Source organism: Tetrao urogallus, assembly GCF_951394365.1.
Source record: "Tetrao urogallus genome assembly, chromosome: 3".
NCBI lineage: Eukaryota > Metazoa > Chordata > Aves > Galliformes > Phasianidae > Tetrao > Tetrao urogallus.
In genome coordinates, this window is record NC_136815.1 from 80,687,470 (window position 1) to 80,715,314 (window position 27,845).

A 27,845-nucleotide genomic window follows, 5' to 3' on the forward strand; every position below is an offset into this window, starting at 1 on the left:
GTAACCTCTGTAAGCAGCTTTTTCAAAAGATTAACTAGCAACTTCAAGGCAAGCACTAAACTCATGGTTTTGCATGGGCAAATGCCATTTTCTGCTCACTGAAAAGCAAAATAGTTTTTCACAGGTTCTTAACAATACCAGGTAAAGGATTCATGGATATCATGGATAGGCCAGCAGTCATACACAGAATGAAAAATCAAACTCAACTAATTGACAAAAGGTATCTCTGGCTATTCAGCACTCCTTCTAAAGAAGCAGCCTAAGCCCAAGAGATGCTCTCCTTTCAGTGGCTGTCCTTTATAAGAGCCCAGGGTAGCTCCATCCCTTCTGGTGGGTGCACATGGGGAGCACAGATGCAAACAATTTGCCCTGTATTTGTATTCCCTAGGTCAGCCACACTCTTTCACCAGGTGCTCAATCACCAGTTCAAGCTGTGATACAACACTTCCCCTACACATCTGCAGTTAGTAACAGAAACACCTCTTTCCATTTGTCTACAATCAACGTACTGAACAACCATGCCTATTTCTGGGAATGTAGCAATTGCCAAATCAGATTGGAGCAGTAGTTTCTCAGAAACTGGGGAAAGAGATAAAGCTATAGTGGGATGAGCTGCCTATCCAAAGAGAGCTTCTTCCCAAGCTTGTTTGCCAATAGCATGCTTTGGTAAGCAAAAAACAAAAACAAAAAAAAAAAGTAATTCCCTGCCTCCTTAATCACTTAGTACAAAGGCAGCACCTGTAGTCAATGTAAAGAAGATCAGCCCCGGAACACTGGAATTTTGTCCTTTTCTGACTCAGGAAATACAGATTAAGTTACTTTGTCAGTCTTACCCTTACGAACAGAGATAATATTCAGCTATTAGCTACTTCACATAACTTAAGAGATAAAAAAAAAAACCAACAAACAAGACAGTAATCTTCATAGAATCGTTAAGGTTGGAAAAAACCTCTAAGATCAGCTAGTTCAACTATCAAGCCATCCCCACCATGCTCATGTGCCACATTCCTCAGTAACATGTCCATATGTTTCTTGTTAACTATAGCAAAGCTGCTGACCCTTAGAAACAATTTCGAAATTACTGGAATATGATCAACTACTCAGAATCCACACTATAAAATGAGCTAAGATTTTGCAAAATGAAAGAACGGCACCAAAAAGTGAAGTTGTACAACATATTTGTAATTCTTAGGTCTTCTTTTTCAAACAGTTGGTTTGCTGTAGCTTCTTACAATAGCATATACAATGCTGAAAGTCTCTACTAATTACCGTTGACCATGAAAAGTTACATGCAGTGACAAGTATACAGCTGAGGCAGGTGTACTACAATACAAAACATATTTGACTTACTGGCAAAATCAAAGTGGAGACATTTGGATGGATCCCATTAATGGCAAGCTACATGGAGATTTCAAGTGGTGAATACTTCTTGCACCGAAAGAGATAAAGTTTCCCCTGGAAGAATTCTTGTGCCATTCCCCAGGCACTTGATGACAGAAAACACCTCCATGGAGGAAGCCCTGCTAAGTTACTTGTATCTGCTTGAGCAAGTTCAACAGATTTTCCATTAGGACCCACTGAGTCACGTGACAACTTCAATCCACATCAAGGCACTTTTCCTGGATTTTCTCAACATCTTTTGACTTCAGCTCCACGCTGTAAATATAGCCAGAGGAACACTGTGCTCTTTTAGAGCCCGGCTTTAAGGTGCAAACATCTTTCATAGGATGAGCTAACCATCTATCATTACATTTAGCTTTCTTCTAATTTTTGCGATTTTCAGCCTTCAGTTTAGCTTTAGGATTCAAACCATAGTCTGAGTTCTGACACTGGAAACACAATACAAGCTTAAAGGTGCAATAGCCTGGGCTGCTTCTTCACTTTTGTTCTTTTGCCAGAGCCTACAGAATTTGAAAGAGAAGCAGAAACTGCAGGCTGGGGCTCCTCAAGCTGAAACCGATCTGTTTCTTCTCTGAACAAGATGTTTACGACTTCACAAGAGCAAGGGCCAGGTGAACTACTGCTCTGACTCCCCAGGCTCATATCACAGCATCTGACATCAACAGTAGCAACGAGACAGATGTTTTTGCAGGGTTTTCTTTATTTTCTTGGTCAACTTCATCTCTTGTGCTGTATGACACACTTCCATCTTGGTCCATGCTAGGACTGACTGACACTTGACTCAGAACCATAGAACCATTTGAGTTGGAAGGGATCCTTGCAGGTCATCCAGTCCAACTCCCCCACAATGAACAGGGATCCCTGCAACACATCAGGTTGCTCAGAGCCCCATCCAGCCGGACCTCGAATGTGGAGCCAGGCGTGCTGTGATCTTGCTTCTGATGCTGGAACAAGCAGCGCTTGCACCGGGCCAGCAACGTGCGTTCGGAGCCCGGAGACACAGCGAGGTAGCGCCCGGAGGTTTCACTTCCTCGGCTTCGCCGGCGGAGCACAGCACGTTCGCAGTTAAATTCATTCGTCTTCAGGCGGTGCCGGTGGGCAAACCAGCAGAAGAACGACGAGAGTCCTCTCCGGGCCGCCTTAGCAACAGCCGACGGATCAGCAGCACCGCAGCCGCCACGCTCCCGCCCGCTCCCCACCACCGCCCGCGCGCCCCGAGGCTGAGGGCGGTGCCGGCGGTTCGCAGCCCGCCCCGCACGCAGGGTTCGCTTCCGGCGGCCGCCACCCCGCCGTCCCCAACCCCTCCCGGCGGCCCGGCTGCGCGTGCGCCGCGGCCCCGCGTCTCCCCAGCGGCAGCGAAGGAGTTTGGAAGTTCAAAATGGCCGCCGCGGCGGAGCCCGAACAGCGAGCGCCCGAGTAAGGGACGGGTGGGACGGGCGGGCAGGCGGGGCGGCCGCTCGACACGGCGCTCCGGGGCGGGAGGAGGCGGCGAGCGGCCCCGGCGCGGGGAAGGGCGGCCGGCGGCGGGGCGGCCGGGCCGGAGGCGGCGGGGGGAACGAGGAGGGAAAGGGCGGCGGGCGGCCGCTCCGCGGAGAAGGGTGCGAACGCGGTCGCCGGGAGCCGCTCGCGGCCCGGCCCGCCGCGGGGAGGAGGTTGAGGCCGCTCGGCGGATGGCCTTCGGGGCGGGGGAGGGGAAGCGGCGCCCGGAGCGGCGCGTGCGTTCCGGCCGCGTGCGCCTCCCGCCCCGCCGGGCCCGGCCCGCTCCGCCGCTCGGCGCTCAGCCCGACTCCCCGAGCCGCGGGCTCTCGCGGTACCAAGAGTGCCGGCGCTGCTGGAAGCGAAAAGCGATTTGTCGCCGGCGGCCCCTCCTTCCGGCCCGCCGCGTGAGTGGCGGCTGGCGGCGGTGGGGGCTGCGCGATGCTTTCCGCGGGCTTCCACCGCCCGGAGCCCGCCTCGCCGCTCCTCGGCGTCGCCCGGGTAGCTCGGCCTCGTGGAACGCTGTCTGTGCTCCCCTTCTCTCCCGTTGTCTGAGGATGGTTTTTACCCGTTAGGCACAGGAGTGGAAAACTGCTTTTCCTCGTCTGTGTGTGAACCGTGTGGAACACGTGAGCGTGCCGATAAATATGCTCAGTGCCCTGTAGGGAACCGTAAATAAGGGAAATAAAGTGACGACTGCGATAGAAAGCCCAAAGGTAGGGAAGAAATGGGTGAAATCTTTGCAAATCTTCATAGGCTTCCCATAGTTCTTCTCCTTGAATCCCAAAAAAAGGGACAGTGAGGCTGTAACACAGATGTCACAACTCCTATGGAAGCATAAAGATACCTCATGGCCTCGTCGCCTTCTGAAGTCTTCTTAAAATGTTTCTCTTCCATGTAATTACAACTCTGAAGCTGTTAAACGAATTAAAAGTTTGCCTGTGTTTTGATGGTGTTACATGAAATAAATCAGTGCCTGCACGTGGAGTAGCTCTGAACCATTTCCTTGGGCAGTCTCATTTGGTGGATGGCAGCCCTGCCCACAGCAGGGGGCTGGCTGGGCTTTAAGGTCCCTTCAGCCCAAACTGTTGTGTGATTTAATGCTGGCAAAAGGAGGCTTCTCTGGAGCAGTTCGAATGGACCTGCAATATTCTTATAATGTATTGAAAAAACATGAATGTGTCAACAGGGGACCCTCACAGCTCCCTGTAGCCAGCTGAGAAGTCCTGAAAGATGCACGGTCACCTTAATGTGCTCCTTGCCACGTTTCTCTGCCCTTTTGCTAACTCATTGCTCGGGATTGCAGATCCAAATTGAGAAAGTTTTAAATCTACTACTTTTTTTTGTGTGTGTCTTTTGTGCCAAACATACCATTAAACAAACTCCTCTGGTGGCTGTTTGACTTGTTTTCCATAGTCTGTTGTGTGGTGATGTCGGGTGACAGGAGGGGCAGTTAAGAAAAAAGCCCTTCTTCCTATGTGCTCTGGTTGAGTAAGCAGCAGTAGTGGTAGAGATGTAAAAGGAGAAACGCGCAGCATTAACACTTCTGTTAGAAGCTAGCATATTTTTAACTCAAATAGGCTGCTCCCTTGGAAAGGGACTGAGGATATTTTTGAGCAGTGAAGTGTCAACAGTTTCAGCAAATTATTTCAGAGTACGCTGACAATAAGTCTAGATTGTTTTCCAGTATATGAATTTGCATTAACTCACATAGGAGATAATCATTAACTGTGCTGTTTGAAGACCCCGTCCTTAATGAGGAGAATGTAAACTGACTTTGTAGTGAGGTGGCATCCTTTAGTTGGCTAAGAATAATTCTGATATGATTATACCAATGGATCACAGGTCATATTCTTCAGAGACCTCTGTAGGATGAACCTAGTGGGGTTCTGAGGGTATCTACATTTCTGTGTGCATCTCACCACCACTGTGACCATCACACCCCAAGAGCTTCCCTTCAATGAATGAGGCTGGGGATAGAGCAGTATCTAAAATACCAGAGCATTAGCGAGTTCCAAAACTAGTGCAGGTGGGGTGAGTTTGCAGAAAGGCGATGCTGGCACCTAAGATGTGATTTGGCAGCAGATTTTAAAAGGCAAATATCCATCTTGCTGTAGCTGGTAATTGATGTTCTGAAGGTATTGGCTGAGAGCTGTTTATGTCTATTGATAAGCCAATTTCAGCTTCTAGGGAAAACAATAAAAGTGAATGTGTGGAGTGTGCGCACTGACTTATGTAATTTTTGAACTCCTTGTCTAATTAAAGTGCTTGTTGCTGTGACTAGCTAATTGAAATTAGATTTCTTTTTTTTTTTTTTTTTTTTTAAGAGACCATTATTATTTTAATAACCTGTTCTATACTTATTTTCTGTTTGTTTTTTGTTTCTGTCCAATGCCATTTTACAGGTCTAAAGAGAACATACTTTTTTTCCTCAGGAAGCTAATAAGCTTCTGTATTCTATTGGAAAGCTTTTCTGAAATTAGGTGTTCTTAATTGATCCTGTTCTTTGATACTGTTCCCTGCATCGCACTACTATCCTACATAAATGCAGGATAAGAACAGTTCTGTGTTGTCTAACGTGTGTATGCACATATGGAGAGGAATGATAGTTGAGAGAATCAGTTGAGAGAAACAGTGCTTGAGACTCTGCAGGATGGTTTACTTAGGGGGTCAGAATCACTCCCTGAAATAAGTTTTGATCTTTGGAGGAAAACTGCGCTCTGTCTTTTGAAAGTACTTTTAGAGGACATAGCTTGGATTTGGCATAGGAATGGAACAGTGAATAAAACAGATACTGAACTAACAGGAGGTATAAATGCACAGCACTGCTGTATAATATTGGCAGTGTTGAACCAGTAACATTGAACCAGTAACAAACCTACGTGGTTTGTTTTGTTGGTGTATTTGCTCCATCCTCCTAAGCTAGTATTTCTTTTTGCAGTCATAGCTGTCTGTTGGTGACAAAGTATGCCTGCTCTTACAACTTCATTACATTGCTCATACGTTTTTAATTCTCCAAAAGCAGGTAATTAAATACCAGTCAGCTTCTGTCATAAAAGAGGCTATCAAACTAACTTGAGTTTAAGGGCTGCCGTGAATTGCTGGTACTGATGGCTAGTTTTCTTTTTTTGCAGGGCTGAGGATGCTAACGCATCTGAGAAAAGTACAAATGAAGAAAATGGGGAAGTGTCAGAAGCAGATCAACCTCAGAACAAGCACAGCCGACACAAAAAAAAGAAACACAAACACCGAAGTAAACACAAGAAACATAAACATTCATCAGAAGAAGATAAGGACAAAAAACATAAACACAGACACAAACATAAGAAACATAAACGGAAAGAGGTAGCCGATGCCTCTGACAAGGAAGATGGACCAGCTAAAAGAACTAAAATTGATTTTTTAGCTCCTCTGGAAGACTTGGAGAAACAAAGAGCTTTATTGAAAGCTGAACTTGAAAATGAATTAATGGAAGGCAAAGTCCAGTCTGGTATGGGATTGATATTACAAGGTTATGAGTCAGGATCTGAAGAGGAGGGGGAAATTAACGAAAAGGCACGAAATGGAACTAGACCTGCAACTAAGTCAAACACTAAGGGGAAATTAGAACCTGTGGAAAATAAAGCTAGTTCCAAAAAAGGAAATAAGAGTGAATCAAAAGAAAGGACTAGGCACAGATCTGACAAAAAGAAAAGCAAGGTAGCGGTTGATGGAATCAAAGAGAAAACAACCAGAAGCAAGTCGAAAGAGAGGAGAAAATCCAAAAGTCCCTGTAAAAGAAGTAAGTCTCAAGATCAGACTTCAAGGAAATCAAGATCTCCAATGCTTAAAAGAAGATCTCAGGAGAAAAATAGGAAGTCTAAATCTCCCCCAGAAGACAGAAACAAGGCTGACGATAAGAGTAAATCAAGGGATCGCAGGAAGTCTCCAGTTGTAAATGAAAGCAAAAATCGAGATCGCGGCAGAAAGTCCAAATCTCCAGCAGAACTCAGAAGCAAATCCAAAGATAGACGATCGCGGTCCAAAGATAGAAAATCTAGGCGATCAGAGACTGACAAAGATAAAAAGCCAATTAAATCTCCTTCTAAAGACGCTTCTTCAGGGAAAGAAAACAGGTCCCCCAGAAGACCAGGCCGAAGCCCAAAAGGAAGAAGCTTGTCTCCTAAGCCACGTGAAAAGTCAAGAAGAAGCAGGTCCCCTCTCTTTAATGATCGTCGATCCAAACAGAGTAAATCTCCCTCTCGAACCCGCTCTCCAGCTAGAAGGTTGAGGAGTAGATCTGCAGAAAGGAAGAGAAGGGAATCAGAGAGGAGGCGTCTTTCATCTCCCAGGTAAAATGTCATGAACCATTGCAAAAATGTGCTATGGGAATAACTGTCTTCTAGTTTGGTGTTTCTCTTTCATTCTGAAAAGAGCTGTTAAAAGAGAATCAGGTTGTGTATCGTGTGATGAGCTTCCATTACATGCAGTCATCTTTCAAAAATACTAACCCCAGCTGTCAGACACACAAAGCCAGCTTTGCTGTTTGTTGCTCTCGCCAGGACTGGGAACAAGTTTTGTAGCTCAGGTTTTGCTTTTTGTTGCTGTGTTGAATTCAGATTTTAGCTTCTGTTTTGGTTCTTAAGTTAATATAATGTTGTTTTCAGGAATTCCTATGAAGGGAGAACTTTCTTCCCTCTCCTCTTAAATGTCAGTGTTGGCATCTCCCCGTACACCTACTGAAAAGCGTGTGTGAATGGTGTAAACTAGACTTTCAGATATGCTTCTTAGTCTTTTTTTTACTTACAAATGTTTTGTCTCTTAATTTGGTGGAGTCATGGTAGCGTTACTGGTCTGTTTTGATAGTGGGCCCAAACTTGTATATTATTGCCATATTTTGCATATGCATAAGTGAGAGAGGAAGGATTTAATCTTTTTAACATACTTTTGTCATTTGTTTTAAAAGGCAGTTTAGGTTCTGAAAGCAGTTACTTTGAGATTTAATATAAACCATCAGACAGTAGCATTTTTGAATCTGGTGAGGCCTGGATAGCAAGCTCCTTAGCAGAGAACAATAAGATTGTATACACTTTTGGAAGTTAACCCATTAAACCATTGGTGTCCAAACTTTAGGCTTCCCTGGGCCTCACTGAGCAAGAAGGAATTGTCTCGGGCCGCATATAAAATACATAGTATATTTAATGTATATAAGTAAGGAATTTTAAAATATTATTTATTAAAGCAAAGCAAAAAAAAAAAAGTAGAACTAGTGGGATATTTGACCCTGTTTCTGACCCTTTTTGTTTTTGTGATACTAATGTGCCAGACTGGGTCAGTGGCAGTGGCTGAAATTCCTAGTGAGCTCTCGAGGTGTTCTCCAGAGATTTCTACTGAAATTTTGCTCTTCCTGTACTTCATCCTTGAAAACAGGTGTTCACAAATGTACGTGCTGCCAAAAGTGATGCCGTGAATAAGGCACGATTGTGAAGTGAGGGATATTTCTCTCTAATAATGGAGTGCTTTTTAAAGAAAAATCTTTGAGATTTTTTTCAGTTTCACTAATTTATCTGTAAAGCATTCCTTGATACACATTGAATGTGGCTGCATGTTTTTGCATATAGTGTCTTTTTAAATTGTCAACTTTGGAAACTGACACGATTTCCTTACAAATTAAGCACAGTGCAATTTTCCAAGATGCTTAAGCACATGGAACATGTAACAGGTCTCACTTCTACTGAGTGTCTGAGATGAGCAGGAGAGCCGGAGTCAGCACTGCAGTGCCCGTTCCCCTGGTTCCATCCAGGCAGTCCCAATCACACACCGCTGTGTGGTTGTTGTAGCAGTGGGTGAGTGCCCAGGGCTGGACAGGAGTGCTCAGAGGGACAGAGCCACAGCCGTGATGGTGCGGGGAAGAGGCGGCCGCAGTGCCAGGCTGAAGGGTTGGATGTGGCTGCATTGAACAAAACAATCCAGGAAGCAAGAGTTGAGCATCTTGATGATGGATAATTTTAAACATGGGGTATCTTCCACAGGCGCAATTACCAGCTGGCTTTGTCTGTATACTATTGACAAGCAACACTGCAGGCACTTTGGAAAACGGCCCCTGTGGTGTTAATGAGATGAAGCAAGTATTGTAAATGGCACCAGTTTATCCAACCAGTTCCTGGTGAACGAGCACTCCATTACGTTGCTTGGACATAGTACTTGTCTGTCTTAGTTTCAGTTTTCATTTCTAGTGAAACTGCATTTCAGTGCAGGCTGCTGTGTTGCAGCCAGTTTGAATTAGTTGTCTAAACACTACTGCAAGAGATGCACGTGTTTAGAATTTTGCTGTCAAGTTCATAGAAAAGTAACTTTAGTAATACCTTTATTTTTTTTTTGCTACACTCTTGTGTGGGGGACTGCTGAGAAATATTTTCTGCTGGAAGTGAACAGGCTTTCTTTGTGGGACATCTTGAACCAATGTTCCCATGTTTGAGTTTTAACTGCCTGTAACTACCCAGGCTGCCAGGTAACTTCAGGAGCTCCAGTGAGCAGTTTCAACCACAAATTCCCAGGAATTTGATTTTTCATATTTGCTCCCAGTGTTCCACTCGTGTAAGATACTTCTTAGTTCCCTGACTGAAGTATGTTACTGTACAGCATTACTTATGGGTTTCTAATCACCTTCTACTTCCTATCACATGTATGCGATCCCTGAACTGATTGGGATTCTTTTTGCAGCTATTTTGATTGGCTTTTGGCAGCACAACCACGTTGTAAACTAGAAGGCTTGTCAGTTCATCCTGTGTGGCTTTTTTTTCGTGGCACTGTTCACAAAAATGTAACATAAATTAAAAGTGAAAAGGGGATCTTCTCCATCATTCTTGCAGAAACCAGCACTGCTTCTGTGTGTGCTTTGTTTCTGTTTACTATTATCCATCAATTCTGCATGTGTGTTCATTATATGCAGCTAGGGTAACTGAAGCTGTTAATAGCAGTCACTAAAAAAACCAAAAACATCATTTCAGAATGGGTAGAGTTGATCTTTCAGACCTGAGAGACTGTGCATTCATGAGATACAGCACCTGAAATATCTTGTCCTGATTCAATTTAAAAGAAGTAAAAACAAAGGAAATGGAATAGCAGCATCTTAATTGAACAACAGTGGAAATATTTTCCAAGAATTTCTATTACAGCCTCATCAGAATTGTTGTCAAATATTTTTAACTTTTGTTTTGGATTGAAGTCCTGCTGTCTCGGGATACCATTAAGATTTTTAGTGTGGTTGGTTCATGAAGGATTTTTTTTTTCCTTAAATAGTTGTTCATCTGTATAGATAAGAATGAACACAGTGTATATATATATGATGTGTGTGTGTGTGTATAGTTATTTTAATTTGAGAAGTGTTAATTGAGAATTGCTTTTAGCTGCACTACTGCACTATGTGGAATGCAGAAGCTGTTCACTTCTAGAAGCCAGATTGGAAAACACATGGAAGTTGTCATAGAATAGTTTGTCCTAAATTTAAACTCCATGTTGTAGAATTGCTGAGAAAAATTCAAGAATTTGGTTTTAGGTTTGATTTATTGAATATTACTTCTGATCAACATGAAAACAGGCTGCTATTTATGTAAGACATAAATGCAAACTTTGTTTTAGAAATTTCATAGTTTTATCGTAGTGATTAACTAGCTCTGCTTCCAGAGTTGTCCTGAGCTAGACCTGTGTGTGGGCACATATTTCCCAGGCTGGGGAGACGAGCACATGGAGGGCAGCCAGCTCTGCAGCACACATAGCCATTTCTGCACTCAGAAATCCATCTGATGGATCCTCGCCTGCAGGAAGATACTTAAAAGTGAGATTTTAGAAGGAACTGGAGGATTTGTTTTCAGCTCGCTCCTTATTTTACTGTGGTTTTCTTCATTTCAAGAACGCGAACCAGAGATGATATTTTGTCTAGACGTGAAAGATCAAAAGATATCAGCCCGCCCAGCAGGTGGTCTCCATCCCGAAGAAGGTCCCGCTCACCCATTCGGAGGAGGTCTCGCTCACCCCTTCGACGCAGCCGGTCTCCACGAAGGAGGAGTCGGTCCCCTCGGAGGAGGTAAGGACACCACGTGGGCTTGTTCGTTTGTTTTACAGGATACAAGAGTCACAAGGTATCTTATGTGTAAAGAGATAATGCGTTTTTCAGTCCCTGCTTATTTATAAGTTGGCACAGTTGAATTAATCTTGTCCTCCATAAATTCAGTTGTTGTTTTACTTGGAGTTGCTGTGTGTCTTTGTTTTATGAGTAGGTTTTCCTCTTTTTCTTTTAAAAACAAGAAAATAAAAAGCAAAACAAAACAAACAAAAAATCCCCCTTCCTGTTACCAGGGATAGAGGCCGAAGAAGTAGGTCTCGCCTTCGAAGGAGGTCCAGGTCACGTGGTGGCCACAGACGTAGGAGTAGGAGCAAAGTTAAAGAAGACAAATTTAAAGGCAGTCTTTCCGAGGGCATGAAAGCTGAACAGGAGTCTTCATCCGATGAAAAGTAAGTCTTAAGGTCTAATTTACTGTCTTGAAATGCAGATCCAGTAATGGGGGGAACCAACCAGAACTTCATGCTGTGGTTTTCGGGTTGTTGTCTACAACCTTAATCATGTTACATTACTTTTAATCTTGTCCAATTGCTATTGGGATGATTGAGATCTGTTGTTTGGTGGGGAGACCTTTAGGGGCTCATGCGTGGTTTGGTTTCTAATTTTGACTTGATAAATGTCTTTTGAAAATAATTTGGTCTGGTGCGTATCTTAGGGTATTGCTTGAAAGCCAGAAAGGATTAACTGCTACTAGCAGTTAAGATCCTATTCTCTGTATTTGCTAAATATCTAATCTGACAGCATGAGATAATGCATTCATAACAGTCAAGTCTGCAGATGGGAATGAAACGCTTTGTCTCAAGCTATCTGTGGACACATTTTATCAGTAAGGAAACATGAATGTACACACTGGGTTTTAATAAGTTTTGCTTTCTGAGTAAGGTTAACAATTTTGGTTCGATATTCTGTTGTGTGCTTTCTGCACCAAAAAACAGCATTTAGTAGGATTCAGGATGTAATATTATGTTTATGACGCTACATAAAAAGTAATTGTATTTTTATAGTCTTGAAGATTTTGATTTGGAAGAAGAGGATGAAGAAGCAGAAATAAGACAGCGAAGGTTACAGCGGCAAGCAATCGTGCAGGTAATGGCTGTATTATCACAGGGGTTATGGAAATAAATTCCATGTTTTTAGTGTAAAGTGTGATAAAGGAGAAGGGTATTACCCTATTACAATAGTATTCGCTATTACTATTTTTTTCCAATTAAATTATTCTAAAGATTAGTCTTGGTCAGAGCTGACACTTCTACTGCAGCAGCATTACTTCTAAGACTGAAGCAACTCTCCCATCAGTCATTTTTGTGTCACAATCAAACGCTGTCTGACGGTCCTATGATGTGACATATTAAAAAATATTCTCATTTATTCTCACCTACAGGTTTTCCTCAGGGCTGCATTGTTGATATTATAATATCAGTTTAACACTTAGATATCAGTTAATCAAAGTGGTTAGTTTGTTTCAAATAGCACTTGTCCCTTTCCAAAACTTAGTAGAGCCACTGAATTGCTTTCTCCTTCATGAAAGTCGATTCAGTCAGACGTATGTGTTTGCTGCCATTAAGGTTTTGCTTCTGGTAAGAAGGTGGCAGTGGTGATGAGTAATGTGTAACTGAGTCCAATGAAAGAGAGTCCAGGCTGAGGGGATGTAATTGTAAAGGACAAGTGGGCTTTTCTTTTAAAGGCGGGATTTGGCACACAGAACACAGCAGGCAAAATTCTGTGACGTTTTTACTTAATACTTAATTATAAAAACACTGGTTATAATGTAGTACTTAATTTAAGCAGCACTAAAAATAATGGTCATCTTTTGATTTTTATATAAATTTAATGATAAAATCCTTCAGAACAATGACTGAATTATTTTTTAAGGACTTTATTTTACTCCTTGTTTGCCAAACTGTTGTCATAATGAATCTGTCAGTACTAACATTATGGCAGGCACAAGGAAGGAAATACAGAAATACAGAGGTGCCTGAAATGTCATGCACTTTTTCAGTTTTACTGAGTTGTAGTAGAATGAGTTTTCATAACCTACATCCAGTTCTGGGGCCCCCAACACAAGCAGGGCATGGAGCTGTTAGAGCGGGTTCAGAGGAGGGCCATGAAGACTAGAGGGCTGGAGCACCTCCCCTACAAGGACAGGCTGAGAGAGCTGAGGCTCTTCAGCCTGGAGAAGAGAAGGCTCTGAGGAGACCTCATAGGAGCCTTCCAGTACCTGAAAGAGCCTACTGGAAAGCTGGGGAGGGACTCATTATAAAGGCATGTAGTGACAGGATGAAGAGAAACTTTGAACTGGAAGAGGGTAGATTTAAACTAGATATGAGGAAGAAATTCTTTACTGTCAGGGTGGCGAGACACTGGAACAGGTTGCCCAGTGAGGTTGTGGATGTCCCCTCCCTGGAAGCATTTGAGGACAGGCTTTGAGCAACCTGGTCTAGAGAGAGCTGTCCTTGCCTATAGCAGGGGATTGGAATGAGGTGATTTTAAAGGTCCCTTCCAACCCAAACACAATCAATTCTGTGATTCTATGATACCAATTCTACGTATCTGTAGAATTTGCCATTAGAGATGTAGGTGATTATGAAGGCAAAGATTTAATGTTCAGCACAAGCCATTAGGGATGAAAATAACAATAATTAAACTGTGATAAACTGTAATGCTGAGGTTAATAATTGTGTTTCTGTTTAGAAATACAAGGGCCAGACAGAAGACAGTAATATATCTGTGCCATCTGAACCAAGCAGTCCTCAGAGCAGTACGCGCAGTCGCTCAAATTCACCGGATGACATCCTGGAAAGGGTCGCTGCTGATGTGAAGGAGTATGAACGGGAAAACGTGGACACCTTTGAGGCGTCAGTAAAAGCCAAACACAACCTCATGACAGTGGAACAGAACAACGGTAAGAATCTGAAACCTCACTTGAATGCAGTGTATTAAAACAGTGCAAAATAGATGTATTCCTTTGTTTCTTTATATACCTCTAGACTTGGGAGCATATTGACTTTTTGGACAGAGTCTGCAGTATTTCCTTGAACATTAAGATATTTCAAACATAGTATTAAAATAATAAAGCTTGTTTGTGAAGGAGGTTGACATGAACAAAGTGTTCTCCATATTTCTAGTAACTCTTAATACAGTTCATTCCATAAATATGGAAGAGCAGATAGTGATGTCTGATTTGATAATTAAGAACCACTTCTTTTTAAATGAAAAGTTTTCACTTATGCATACTTTTTTCTTAGAAGTTTGATTTATTTCTCTTCGTTTTGGAATTAGTTGCAAACCATGACTTCATTCATTCATTTATTGGTTAGAGCAACTGTTTGAAGAATGCATGTGTATCTGAAGTTGTTTAGAATGATGGGGCTTTTGAGAGTCATTGCTAGCTTGCCCACGTGTAACTTCTTGCTGAAGGAATACTGTTGTCCTCCTCTTCCTGCCTGCCATGGTCCCGCTGTGGCAAAAGGAACACAGACCATAGATCTTGTTGGTTTGTTTGGAATTTTTTTTTTCGGACCCTCTTTTGAGGCTGGTATAGCCTAAGTCTTCCAGCCAGCCAAAGGTGTGTCTCCAGTTGCCATGCAGACATACTTGAACTGGCTGTTCAACCTGACCAGCCCTTCAGGAGATAGCTGGACAGCTTGTATTTCGTATCACCTACTAGATATATCCTTGGCTATGTTCTAGTGGATCCTTCCTTGAAATAGTAAAGCTGCACATCTCTGGGACTGGTACAGAGCAGTTTGTCCTGGTGTTCCCTTGTGCAGATTGCATTTTGAGATTATTCTGTTGTTATGAAGGTGAAAAGAACACTCTTGTGTACCTTTTCTCTGTTAGCATAGCACAAGGTGGAACAGTCCTTTTTATATAAAACACTCACTAATATATTTTTTGCTTTCTAATTTTGTCCACTAAAAGATAATAGAAATAAAACTGTTAACTACATGGGCTTTTTAATGACATTAGAGAGGATTTTAAAACAAACAAACAAAAAGATCAGTTGCACCAATGCACTGCAGGAGCTTCAGTATATTGGTAGGTGTCTGGATTGGAGGTGGCTGTAACAACAGGAGGAAACAGGATCATCTGTTTGTTTTGTCAGAGCAATATATAACTTGACCTTCTATAAAGGCACAATAGTAAGTCACTAATGCAATCGTTAGTAATCACTGTAGCCCAGTTAAAATGTGAGTAATTGAAATTAAAAGGAAAAATCAAGGCAGCTGCTAGGAGGGTCTGTACCTTGAAACAACAATGTCAGTATGATGGATGAGTTTTTGATGCTTTCAGAAGATTGATGTTTTGTTTGAAAGTGGTTCCCCCAGGAGACTGGAGAATTCTAAGGTTAACTGTTTATTTCTCTCCTTTGCTTAATACCCTTAACAGTACCTGTGTCTGACCATGGTAATGAAGGAATGCTACTACCATACTGTGTGTTATGGAATAGTTTGAAGTTTGTTTGCATTCACCAATGTAAACTTAATTTACATTTCTTTGCTTTTGTCTTGTGAACCAACTAAGATGTCTTTCAGACTTTAAAGATTGAAAGGTGACAGAGGGATAATCATCTCCACATTAAGGTTGTTTGTCTTTTAAACATGATTACCTTCATCTTTCACTGTAAGCTACATGAGATCCTTTCTGATGGAGCTGAAGAAAACATTTTCCAAAGAAACAGTTTCTGGGCTGTGTACAACTTTGGTTTTTAGTAAAATACTTGGTGATTATCAGAAAACCCCACACTTGTGTATTGAAATCATGTCTGCATCTTGTAATACATATAAATGTATATTTTTGTGCAGTCACTTTTAAGGATCATATAAAGTACCAGCCTCATATTCCTGGTTTGTGGATTGCTTGAAAGCTGCTATACTTAATTTTTCAAAGAGGTACAATTTTTTAAGAACTTAACCATCTCATTTTTGTATATGGATAATGTAAATTAGCTCTAACTTTCCTTGCAAATCTTCAGTTTGCCACCATGTTGATTTTGAGGTTGTGTTGTACCAATATAAAGTCACAGACTACATTGCTAATTGTCTGCTTGCCATCTTCCTCACTTTGAATAATGTGAATTTCCTTTCAAGGTTCAGCTCAGAAGAAACTGCTGGCTCCTGATATGTTCACAGAATCAGATGATATGTTTGCTGCATACTTTGATGTAGGTAATTCTTGGAGATGAAATGAATGATTCTTTTTTTGCTTATTTTTTTTATTGAAGGGTTGCTGTCACTTGAGGTTTGTGGGAACATTGATTAGTAAAAGCAAAGTAAAGCAAAGTAACTGAGTTGATAATTTTAATATTTTGATCAGTTGAAGCAGACAAAGCAGCTTTTAATATTTCAGTGAAAGAAAACCTGCAACAAGTAGGATTTTGGCCAGAGTAAACAAAGAATTAAGTACTTCATCCACTGTTCAAATGAGAGCTGTCGTGGCACACAGTGACAAACTTTGTATTAACTTTTTACGTTAAAGCTGCTGTGTTGCTCTGTTCTTTCTTCAGAGATGTGTGCCTTCTTCAGAGGTTCACATAAGGTTAATTTAAAAGTCTGTGTAATGTATTTTAATTTGCTCATGATGTGTTGTAATGATGTGGAGGCTTTCTGGATGAAGAGAAGCATTTCCCATTTCTACTTCTTGCACTGTTTCAGCAGCTTTTTCAAAATGTGCTGAAGGAGCTTACTAATCTTGGCAGTTCCTTAAATACTTGTTGCTACTGATACAAGTCACTGAGAAAGTCAAGGCAACAAGTTCCTTCTTAAGATGGAAATTCTGCAGTTAACCATGCTTTATGGCAGATGAAATCTATTAGTTTTCACAGAAGATTGTTGACAGGAGGTGTCACTGTAATAAAGCCAACACACACGTGCACACACCAAAGGAGAAAGAGAAATAGTTCAGGAATAGTGGTGGTTTAGGTGCTTTTAAAATCTTCAGGATAACAAGTAGGTTTGTATGTAGTCACTTTCTGCTCTGCAAAAACTGATGTTCAGTCAGATATTTTTTACTACCCATGAATTTGTATTTGAGATAATACTGTCAATTCAGTTAAGCAATGTCAGCAGCAACTGTGATTCTAAGTGTAACAGTATGGATTTTGTGAGGTGACACTGAATGAACAGAAAGAAATTTGAGGCTTACACAGTTACATTTACCCCCCCAGATCGCTAAACTTTATTACTACAAATATACTGTAAGTAGTAAGTCTTAATATGGTCCAAACTGTGTATTCTAATTTGACTTGTAGAAATTCATTGCAGGTAATAGTTGAAACGTGTCTCATTTGTCACATTTAATAATATTTCTGTCGATGTCCCTATTCTGTTTCCTTACAGCGGTCTTCAAATGCTGGTATTTAAGTAGCATTCTGTGTCCAGTAGTATTTTTCTCCTGCAAGATAAATGTGTTTGTAGTGTGGAGAAGAGCATTGTTTCAGTAGAAAAAAAAGTGCCCAGTAATGTGGACTTCTGATTTTTATAAGTAAACATTAAAGAAAACATACAGCTAGAGCACACAGGCAAAGCTGTTCTGTTTGTTCTTTCTGTTTCAGAGTGCTCGTCTAAGGGCTGCTGGATTTGGAAAAGACTTCAAAGAAAACCCCAATCTCAGGGATAACTGGACTGATGCAGAAGGCTATTATCGTAAGTTTCATTTACTGGGTTGCAACTATAGCAAGAAGGAGGGTGCTAAATGGAAAAGAACTGAAAAAAGTAAAAGTACTGAAACGCTGTCATGTGAATATTCTGCTGTGAGTGCCATGCTGCATATGGCGTGCCCAAAGCAGTTTTCTGTTCTTGCACACTTGTGCAAGAAGTTGCTCCTAGATATAAAATTTTGGTTAGGGTAAAACTAAAACCTGTCCACAGTTACAGCCGTGAAATCACTCTCATAAAGAAAGGGAGGAATGAAGGAATGCTTGCCAGGATCTGAAACCCAGAAATCTAGCATCCAAGATAATCTAGTGGCCCTTGTGGTAGCTGTTACCTAGAATTCACAATGGAGATAGTGAGTGAGTGAACATGTTTTACTTACTGGTCAGTGTTAAAAGCTCATTTGCAGGTGTAAGGGCCAAAATAAATACACCTGTAATGGATGAAATGAGCATGCAGGTTTTAACCTCAAGAAGGGAAGAATTCCAAATTTAGAATTGTTGATGTTCCCCATAATTTCCACAAAGATTGGTGCTAGTATGCTATGAAATTAAGTGATTATACTGTTGATATGATTTAGAACCATTTTATTTTTCATAAAACATTTCATTGTGCGTACGATGCGTAACTCTTACTTGAATTGCTTGATTTTTGTTCTTCAGGTGTTAATATAGGTGAAGTTCTAGATAAACGTTACAATGTCTATGGTTACACTGGTCAGGGAGTCTTCAGTAATGTAGTACGAGCCAGGGATATGGCGAGAGCAAACCAAGAAGTAGCGGTTAAAATCATCAGGAACAATGAACTTATGTAAGTAATGTTTTTGTTTAATAATACTATAGTAAAGCATGTGAGACTTTTGTAAGTTTTTCATGATGTGATTTGAATCTTCCTTTGTTTCAAGTGAAGTAACAGATTACAGCTGTGGTTCCTGCCTTTTCTGCTAATATGAGCCATGTAATTGGAAGCGCTTGAGGACTATGTATCCGCACTCACAGGAGAAGGGTACTTGCATTTTCATCAGGCACTTTCTCATTTACAAAACTGCAGGGAACAGTGGTGGCAAGAAATAAGCTTAACACTGATTATGTCTGCCCAGCCCTAAGATTTTTGAGATGGGAATTGAGGACTGTAAAATTCTGGCTTGATGAACCAAATCCATTTGGGAAGCCGTGGGTTGGATACTAGTCAGTCATCTCTAACTTAGACAAAGATATTTAATTATTTTTGCATATTCTCCATGTGTGCGCATGTGTAGAAGATACGAGAAAGTGATGGTGCTCTGCCTATTGGAAAGAAAATCACTGGAGGTCTTCCAGACTGAATGACCCTTAACTAGGGTGATGTTGTATTAAACTGTGCTATGTTATGTGAGGACTCAGAATCTCCAGTACTCATTTTCAGCATCTGCTGCCATAACAGCTACAGCCATGCGTTATGTACTTATCCATTACAGATAACTTATATGGAAATCTCCATGCATTTTACACTGGAAGTCTTAAAACTTGTTTTGGTTTGTGTGTAACTGAGTCATTTTGAGCTATATGAATAGTACCTAGAAATATTTAGGGGAAAAAAAAAGGTAGTAAGCTAGCTTGGTGTGTTAAGATGATTTGGTTTGGGTGTGTTCTTGACTGTCAGTCAGTTTAGTTTAAAATTTTTAAAATAGTGTAAGTGGTTAAGTAGCTTCAAAACAAACAGGAGGGAGAAGAATAACTAGGTTACAAAATCAAAGGTGATCAAAGACGCATAACAAGAGTGAACCACTGCTGTGGGTTTTTTTAAGCAGTGCTACATCATGTAGTACTATTAAAACTGACAACTAAAACTGCGGAAGTAAATCTCAAGGTTTAAACAAGGCACTGGAATCTCACTTGTTTTCTTTTCTAATTGTATTTCTTTGTTTGCAGGCAAAAAACTGGTCTAAAAGAACTGGAATTTCTGAAGAAGCTCAATGATGCAGATCCCGATGACAAGTTTCACTGTCTGAGATTGTTCAGGCATTTCTACCACAAACAACATCTCTGTCTGGTATTCGAACCACTGAGGTAAGATGACAGGTGTATGGTGTCCTTTGTGAAAAGTAAAGTACAACTAAGTCAGCTAAGTAATCTTTATCTTTCTGTTCTTGACTATTGTTTTAAGTTTGGTACTTTGTTCCATTGCCAAGATTGAAGAATTTAAGCAATTCTAAAAAATCTAGAGGCAGAAATCCAAAATCTGCTGAACTGGTTAGATTTTTCATAGTCAGTTGTGTTGTAAATTCCATCCCTGGTCAATGTTTGAAATGATGTAATTTATTATTAATAAATTATTAATTTAATCACATTAAATTATTTATAAATTACTCATCTCACTAATGCTCCTCTTAATGACTTTTTTTAGTGAAAATATTCTTCCTAGATTTACAGAATTCTTTACCTTGTGGTGTGGATTAAGAATGTGTAATCAGGGAGGTTGAGCAAATACTGTATATTCTGTGACAAACAGATATATAGCAACAACCTACAGAAGATGATTACAGTGCTCTGTAAACTTGCCTTTAAATAATGAGGATTTTTTGGCAGGCTAATTGTAGACAGCTTTATCGTGGATCTAGACACTTTGGCTGCCTTAATTCCTATTCCTGCTTAGATGTTGTTTGCATCAATTGCTTGTATCCTAAATTTTCCCTGTATATTTTAATTTTTGCCATAGAAGTTTGAGTTGAAGATAAATCATTTGCTGAAGCAGTGCAAGTTTTATGCAGTGCCTAATATTTGTCATAAAGGTTATTACTGACAATAGAGCTTCTTTGTGCTGTCTCTTCATAACGCATTTGTGCACTGTTTACATCCAGTCATGGTTTTGTTGTGGATTTGTCTTTTCATCTGCTGTTCAAGTCATTGAAGCATTGCCTCATCAGTTTCCATCTTTTGCATATTTTCTATTTAATCGCTTCTCAAGAAACTGAGCCCAAAGGCTACGCAGCTGTTCAGAAAATGCTGTTCATGTGCAAATCAATTCTCTCCAATTAATCCGGATTATAAATATGTTCTGAAGTTTATGTCCAGTCTAGTAAGTATATGGTATAGTGCAGATCTGATCAACCAGCATTTTTGTTTCGTTGCTTTACAAATAGTGAGGTTTGTATCTTGAGTTGAACGTCACTTTTCCTCCAGAATTTCTGAAGTTAACAAACTTATTCATGTTTTTCTTACAGTTGAGAAGGCAAGTATATTTCCCCTCACAGAGCTCTTTTGTTTTCTCTCTTTCTTACAATAGTATGAACTTACGAGAGGTGTTGAAAAAGTATGGGAAAGATGTTGGTCTCCATATTAAAGCTGTGCGTTCCTACAGCCAGCAGTTGTTCCTGGCTTTAAAACTTCTTAAAAGATGCAATATCCTACATGCAGATATTAAACCAGATAATATTTTGGTAAGTAATAACTAATTGAAAAATATTTTGTATGGACATTCTGTAATGTAAAATCAAGTATGTGAAATTAAGTCAAAGTTCACTTTACCTCCAAATGTTAAAAAATTAATGTTTTGGGGAAAAAAAGCTATACTGGTATAAATAAAGAAGTGTAATACAGCATGTAAATGAAATATTTCATTTACACAAACCTGCATCCACTTGTACCATTTTAGAAAGTAAGTCTTCCAAGGACAGTATTCTTTATTAGGAGAAGTCTTAGGACTTTTTTCACCAGTACCTGAAAAATGTTCTTGTTTCTACAGAACGAAAAAATGAAAATAGTTTGGTTAAGCCTGGGAGGAGATTGTGTTCATTTGAATAAGATGACTGAAGAAGTCCTTACTGTCCTGTTTTCCCCATGAAACATTCTGCTTAGCAGAGTGTGAGAGCTACATCAAAGGAATCAAGTGGTTTGACTTTGGTTTTTATGGACAAAATTTAAGATTTAAAAATGACCATTTTGTGGCTCTGGGCAGCCTGGTCTGGTGGTTGGTGACCCTGCACACAGCAGGGGGGTTGAAACTAGATGATCATTGTGGTCCTTTTCAACCCAGGCCATTCTATGATTTCTTGCCATCACTGTTGTAAAATTTACTAGCTGAACATGAGATATGTGAATAGTATTCTAGTTTATGAGTGGCACTCTGGATAGTAGAGGTGGAAGTCTAAACTGATAAAATTTAGTTATCTAGAATGAAATCCAGGTCCAGCAAGGATATTTTTCCATACTTCCAAGAGATTGTGAACACTGCATATTACTGGTGGCCTCCAGTTCTCCTACTGAATCACTGTAGTGAATTCCAGATGGTTTTTTTTTTTTTTAGTTCACCAACAGAAATAAATTAACAGATTTAATAACTAATATGTAGTGTCAGCATTTACCAAGTAGATTCTGGAAAGTGATGATGAGGCAGGAAGGAATATGAATGGATTTGTTTTCACAATGGGAAGTCTTTAACATATCCAGGATTTACTGAAAATAGAACTACATACTACATACATGTTGGTCTAGATATTTTACATTTAAAAATTATGTTTCTTACTGCTACATGTTCAATTTATGCAGAGTTCCCTCCATCTCTTAGAAATTTCTGCCTTCTGTTCTAAGGTGCAGCATACTTTCACTTTCTTGCAGTTGTTTATGTTAGGGTGTACTAAAGTTTCTTTCTTATGGCTTATAAATTAGGAATCTGACAGGGAGGCTTATATTTCCTTCTCAAAACTAAATTTGACACCAGGCAGACCTGCGTTCATGTTGGTAATAAAGCTGTTGGTTCATGTTAAGTAACTATCCAGTTTATGAAGCTGAATGCAGTAGTTCTGTTCTTAGGGCTGCTCTTCACCCGACACGTTTGGCCTCAGATCACAACACAGAAGTGACTCACATGTTCCTTACTGATGTTTGACATGTCTTTGTTCACATTCTGGACTGATCTTGAGATGGGTATTCTCTATTCTCTCTATACAAGTTTCTAGCTTGACTTATTTAGGGGTAGGTAGTGTTTAGTGGCTGCTTGAGGGATTAGCTTTCCAGCTAGCTCTGGTACCGAGTCGCATGAGGCAAAGCAAAGCTGATGCCCTATTGCATTGGAAGAGTTATATGGACACTGTGTCAAATTATGTGCTGTATTTACTACCCATTTAGAAAGTACTTTGATGTATGTGTGTGGGATCATTTTGTTGTTTGTGTTACTTTCTAAATAGATGCTAATGTATATTAATGCATATGTAATCCTTTCTGTGCCTTTCAGTTAGTGTCTTGCCACAAATCTCCAAAGCAATGGGAGATGTCACTATTAGTGTCTGCGCAGACAAAGAAAGCTAATTTGAAAGCTAATTCTGGGCATATTTTCTGTTTAGCTTTTAACACTTCTACTGATGCAAGCTGCTAAGTTATGCTGAGAGTTTATTTTTTTTCCCCCTACTTCTAAAATATTCACTGTTCCTGCAGCAATAAAGAATTAATAATGAGAAAAAAAAGCCTAGTAAAATCTGTAGGAGAATAAATACACGAAACTGACTTCTTTGTATTTCTTAGATGTGCAAGTATTAACTTTCACTTTCAGTTTAAGGTGTGACAGTTTTCTTAGAATGCAGAGAAGACAGACTGAAACATGGGAAGAAACCATAACTTCAAGGCTGAATGTTTTTCTTACAGTGTTAGTCGTAAGTGCTGTTGCCAATTCTGTGTACAGGTAGTGCTAATATTCACTTATGTTTAACTTTCAGGTGAATGAATCTAAAACGATATTAAAGCTTTGTGATTTTGGATCAGCTTCACATGTTGCAGATAACGACATCACGCCGTATCTAGTCAGTAGATTTTACCGAGCTCCTGAAATCAGTAAGTGCATTTGGATTGAGTACAATTAAGCAGGTTGTATCAGTAAGGCAAATGAAAGTTTGATTTGAGATTACTCTTTGTTTGATCTCAGCAAACCATCACTCTGAAAATATGGTGGCAGTCAAAAAATTCAGCCAATTGAAAGCATGTTTTATGATTCTTCATGCGTGCTGGTGGTCAGCTCAGTGAGGACATGCAGTCACTCTGATTGGTTATAGCTTTGTTTTGATGCAGGGGTGCTGTTATGACTTTGTCTAAATGAAGCTGTGGTGATCAGTTTGGGTGTTAGGTAAAAACCTCCCTTTCTGTAATTGGGATACTGTAAAAGTGAAAAATCTTTCAGTTGTTCACCTTCTTATTCCTAAGAGGAGAAGCACCGATAGAGTTTCTAAATCAGACTTTTTTTATTTGTCTGGTTTTGTGGTATTGTCTTCAAAGCTGCCTTTATGGAATTAACTTGACTTGCTCTGTTTCAGTTATAGGAAAAATCTATGACTATGGTATAGATATGTGGTCTGTAGGCTGCACGTTATATGAACTTTATACAGGAAAAATACTCTTTCCTGGCAAAACCAATAACCATATGTTGAAACTAGCCATGGATCTCAAAGGAAAGATGCCAAACAAGGTAAGAAAAATAAGTACTTGATTTTTACTTGATATCTGAAACTGCTGTTGTGAACAGTAAAACATACTTTGTTTTCTCCCTGAAATTCTTTATCAGATACATCTCTTAACAGCAAGTATATATCAGATATCCTCTGAATGTATAATTTATATTAATTTAAAATTATATGAAGTGAAAGTATACAGCTTCTTTTTCATAGACTAAATGTAAAGTGAAAGCAGAAACCTTCTAAGGCACAGACCTGAAAAAAAAAGTGTAAGTCAGTGGAAGGTATTATGTCCTTCTTCAACTGGTTTGAATGTTATTTTTTTATTCAGCATAGTTATTTGATAAGTAATTCAGAAATAGTAAGTTATTCATGTTTTCCCAGTTAGTAGATGCTAATCCCAGTTAATAGATGTTGATGCTAATTGTGAAATTCATTAACACAGAGAGCTTAGCTAAAATTCTTGTCTTTCCCTGATTTTCCAGATGATTCGAAAAGGTGTGTTCAAAGATCAACACTTTGATCAAAATCTCAACTTTATGTATATAGAAGTAGATAAAGTGACAGAAAGGGTAAGTCCTTCACGTGTCTGTTGTTACTGGTCTTTCAAACATACCTTAACATTTTAATTACAAACGAAACTTTGTAAACTATCAGAATGTCCTTTAGCAGGGGCGTACGCAGGTTACATGGTTATGGACTGGATGGTGGAGTAGACTGCACCTTGAGTAAATGCACAGTGACACAGCAGTGGTGGGGCTGACTAATTCACCACAGGGCCACACAGCCATCCAGAGGGACCTCAGCAGGTTGGAGGTGTGGGCTGGCCTGAATCTCATGATGTTCAGCAAGGGCAGTACGAAGTCCTGTGCTAGGGAAGGAGCAGCCCTGGGCACCAGTACACCCAGCCAGAAAACAGCTCTGCAGGAAGGGGCCTGGGGTCTTAATAGGCACCAAGTTGTCTATAAGCCAGCAGTGTGCCCTTGCCATTAGGAAGGTTAGTGTTGTTCTCGGCTGCATTAGGCAAAGTTTTTGCCAGCAGGTCAAGAAGGATCACCTGATCTTTCTCTTCTCAGAATTGGTGAGGCTACACCTGAAGTACTGTGTCCAGTCCTGGGCTCCTCTGTACAAGAGAAACTTGTACATACTAGAAAGAGCTCTGCATAGGGCCCAGATGATCAGAGGACTAAAGTATCTCTCCTGTGAGGAAAGGCTGAGAGAATAACTATTATGCCTGGAAGACAGGAAGGCCGGGGCGAGGAATCTTAATAATACATACAAATACCTGAATAGAGGGTGCAGTGAAAATGAAGCCAGTCTCTTCAGTCGTGCCCAGTACCAGGAAAAAAGGCAGTTGGCCTGGACTGGAACATCAGATACAATTAGCTGCCGGCAAAGGATGCAGTCCGGCCTGCCCCAGCGTTTTATATTCGCTCTTTTCCTTTGCCTGCCATGAGTATTTATGAGGCCATGTGATGAAGAAGAGCATTGCTGATGAGAGATAAGAAAACCCTGCAAAAAAATAGCTGCTTAAGCGGTGTAAGAATTACGGCGGTTTTGTGTATTTCCACTGTTGTACAAGGTTGCCATTTTTGTGTTCGTAGGAGAAAGTTACTGTAATGAGCACCATTAATCCAACTAAGGACCTGTTAGCAGACTTGATTGGGTGCCAGCGACTCCCAGAAGACCAGCGTAAAAAAGTACACCAGCTGAAGGACTTGTTGGACCAGATCCTAATGTTAGATCCAGCTAAACGGATTAGCATCAACCAGGCTCTGCAGCACGCCTTCATCCAGGAAAAAATTTAAACCAGATGAAGAAGTTCAAAGGGTTTGAGTAATTAAGATACAAAGACTGAAGAAATTTCACAGCAGTTATTAATGTATATAAACATAAATATTTGCCCTGCAAAGTTGAGGAAGAAAAGATACATTTGAATTAACGTCAAGGCTGATATTTCTTTTAGAAATGTTAGAGTAATTCTGTTTTGTGTCTTATGTGAAAATTTTCACTGTAGAACTGTTTTAATTGCCAAGACTGCACAGAAGTACAATGCTAATGTATATGGTTGCAGTTCGTATATATTATAAAAAAGAAAAAAAGCATCTGTTTAAAAAAAAAAAAAAAAAAAGAGCAGTAATACTGGGTGGTTGATTTGTTTTTAGCAGACTTGGCTTCATTTTTGTCTTTAAAAAATGGCCAGCATAAATGCTGTTTATATTCACATTTTCCTAGGTGTGTGTGTGCAGGCCACAGCAGCATGCCCTTGGTGTAGTCAGTGCCGAAGGGGGTCTGTTCCTTCTTGAGCCTGCCTGCAGGGATGGTCTCCTCTTTTAAAGCAGGTTGTGTACAACTTTCAGTACACTGAAGGTAAGCTAACCCATCAACATCACCGGTGTTTAAGCTGTTATTTTACTGGAACAACTGACAAATGAGAGACAGTAGCATTGTGGCAGAATTCCCTGCATGTTTGATAAATGATCTTGTTTTTATTTTCTGGCATTGCAACTGTGGCATAGTTACAACTTCCGTTCTGTTCATCACATTTACAATTTTGAGAGCGCGCACTTGATGGATAGAGCGCCTTCAGTGTACTGTTTCTTATTACTTTAATTTTTTTAATCAACTTGCTATAGACTTTGTATACATTTTGTTAAATACAGTTCACTATGACATAGAGCCAATACTTACGGAAGAGTTTTCATTTAGTAATTACATACGTTGGGATCTCATTTGAAAGAACTTATATCTAAAGGATAGATAGACAACATAAGGAAACTTTTTAACTATTTGTATGTCATTTTGAAAGTGTACTGCTTTATGCTAAAAGTGTTTCATTTGTTTTCATTGTTTTCATTATTTGTGATCATGTTGTCTTTCAATACAGGCATAAACCTTCCACTCTTGAACAAAGCAGCTGCTTTTTAAAAGCGGTAATTGCTTCTTTACCTTTTATTTCTTTTGTAAATGAAGCTTTTCTTTAAAAAAACAAAACAATGTGACTTTAAAGTGTTGTCTCCTTGCATAAAACAGTTGACACTTACTTATTGTAAAGTGAAGATTGTTCTGCTGCATGTAAAGTGGACCATGCAGATTTCTGTATGTTTTCAGTATGCATCATTAGATAATAAAGTCTTTTGTGAACAAGGCATTTGTAGCCATTTTTAAAAGAATCTGTCTTCAGTGATGGTAAATCAGGTAATTTGTAAAGAACCACCCCTGCCTTTTCTATTAATCTTTTAATTAAAAGGATTGTTAAAAGCTATGATCTTTGGAAGAGCTATAGGCTATATTAATTAGATATATAATTATCACTGCTTAAACGAAAAGAAAGCCAAAAACCCTACAGATACTGTCTGCTTTCATTGTAATGAAATTATTCCTGTAGGACGTGAGATTAAATTCAGGCTTTAACTAATGTTTGTGCTGTTTTTCTCACTTTTCCTTTTGATGGTGCTGAAAGAGAAAAAGGAAAGCGAGTCACAGGCCACTCAACGCCTACTCCATGGGGTCTGATTTGCTGAGACACCAACTTCACCTTCCTAACAAGGTTATTTCTGACAGCATGTGTAGATAAACATTTAGCAACAAGTTAAAAACAGCTTGAAACATTTGAATTGGTTATACAACAAGAGAAAAACAGAATCAGACTTTTCAGATCCTTACTGCTGTTCTAAACTACTCTTATTAAGAGGTTCCTCTTTACATTTTTAATCAATATATTCTGAAAACCTGTGATAAACCCACTGGTTTCACTTATTTTATAACACTTATTTGAACTAAGAAGGGTTTTTGT

The 27,845-nt window shown here is 39.9% G+C and overlaps 1 protein-coding gene across 1 annotated transcript; it reads left to right on the forward strand.

Annotated features, from left to right (window-relative positions):
- Positions 1–2,596: 2,596 nt before the first annotated feature.
- Positions 2,597–25,857, forward strand: PRP4K (pre-mRNA processing factor kinase PRP4K; the record flags this gene model as incomplete). Its single annotated transcript, XM_079533496.1, has 15 exons — positions 2,597–2,817; positions 6,012–7,208; positions 10,769–10,942; positions 11,215–11,370; positions 11,983–12,064; positions 13,670–13,880; positions 16,069–16,142; positions 17,532–17,622; positions 18,294–18,441; positions 19,542–19,679; positions 20,896–21,049; positions 23,321–23,435; positions 23,912–24,063; positions 24,535–24,621; positions 25,654–25,857. Exons 1-15 carry the CDS (start codon positions 2,780–2,782, stop codon positions 25,855–25,857), a joined length of 3,021 nt encoding a protein of 1,006 aa, XP_079389622.1. The 5' UTR covers positions 2,597–2,779.
- Between the last annotated feature and the right edge of the window lie 1,988 nt (positions 25,858–27,845).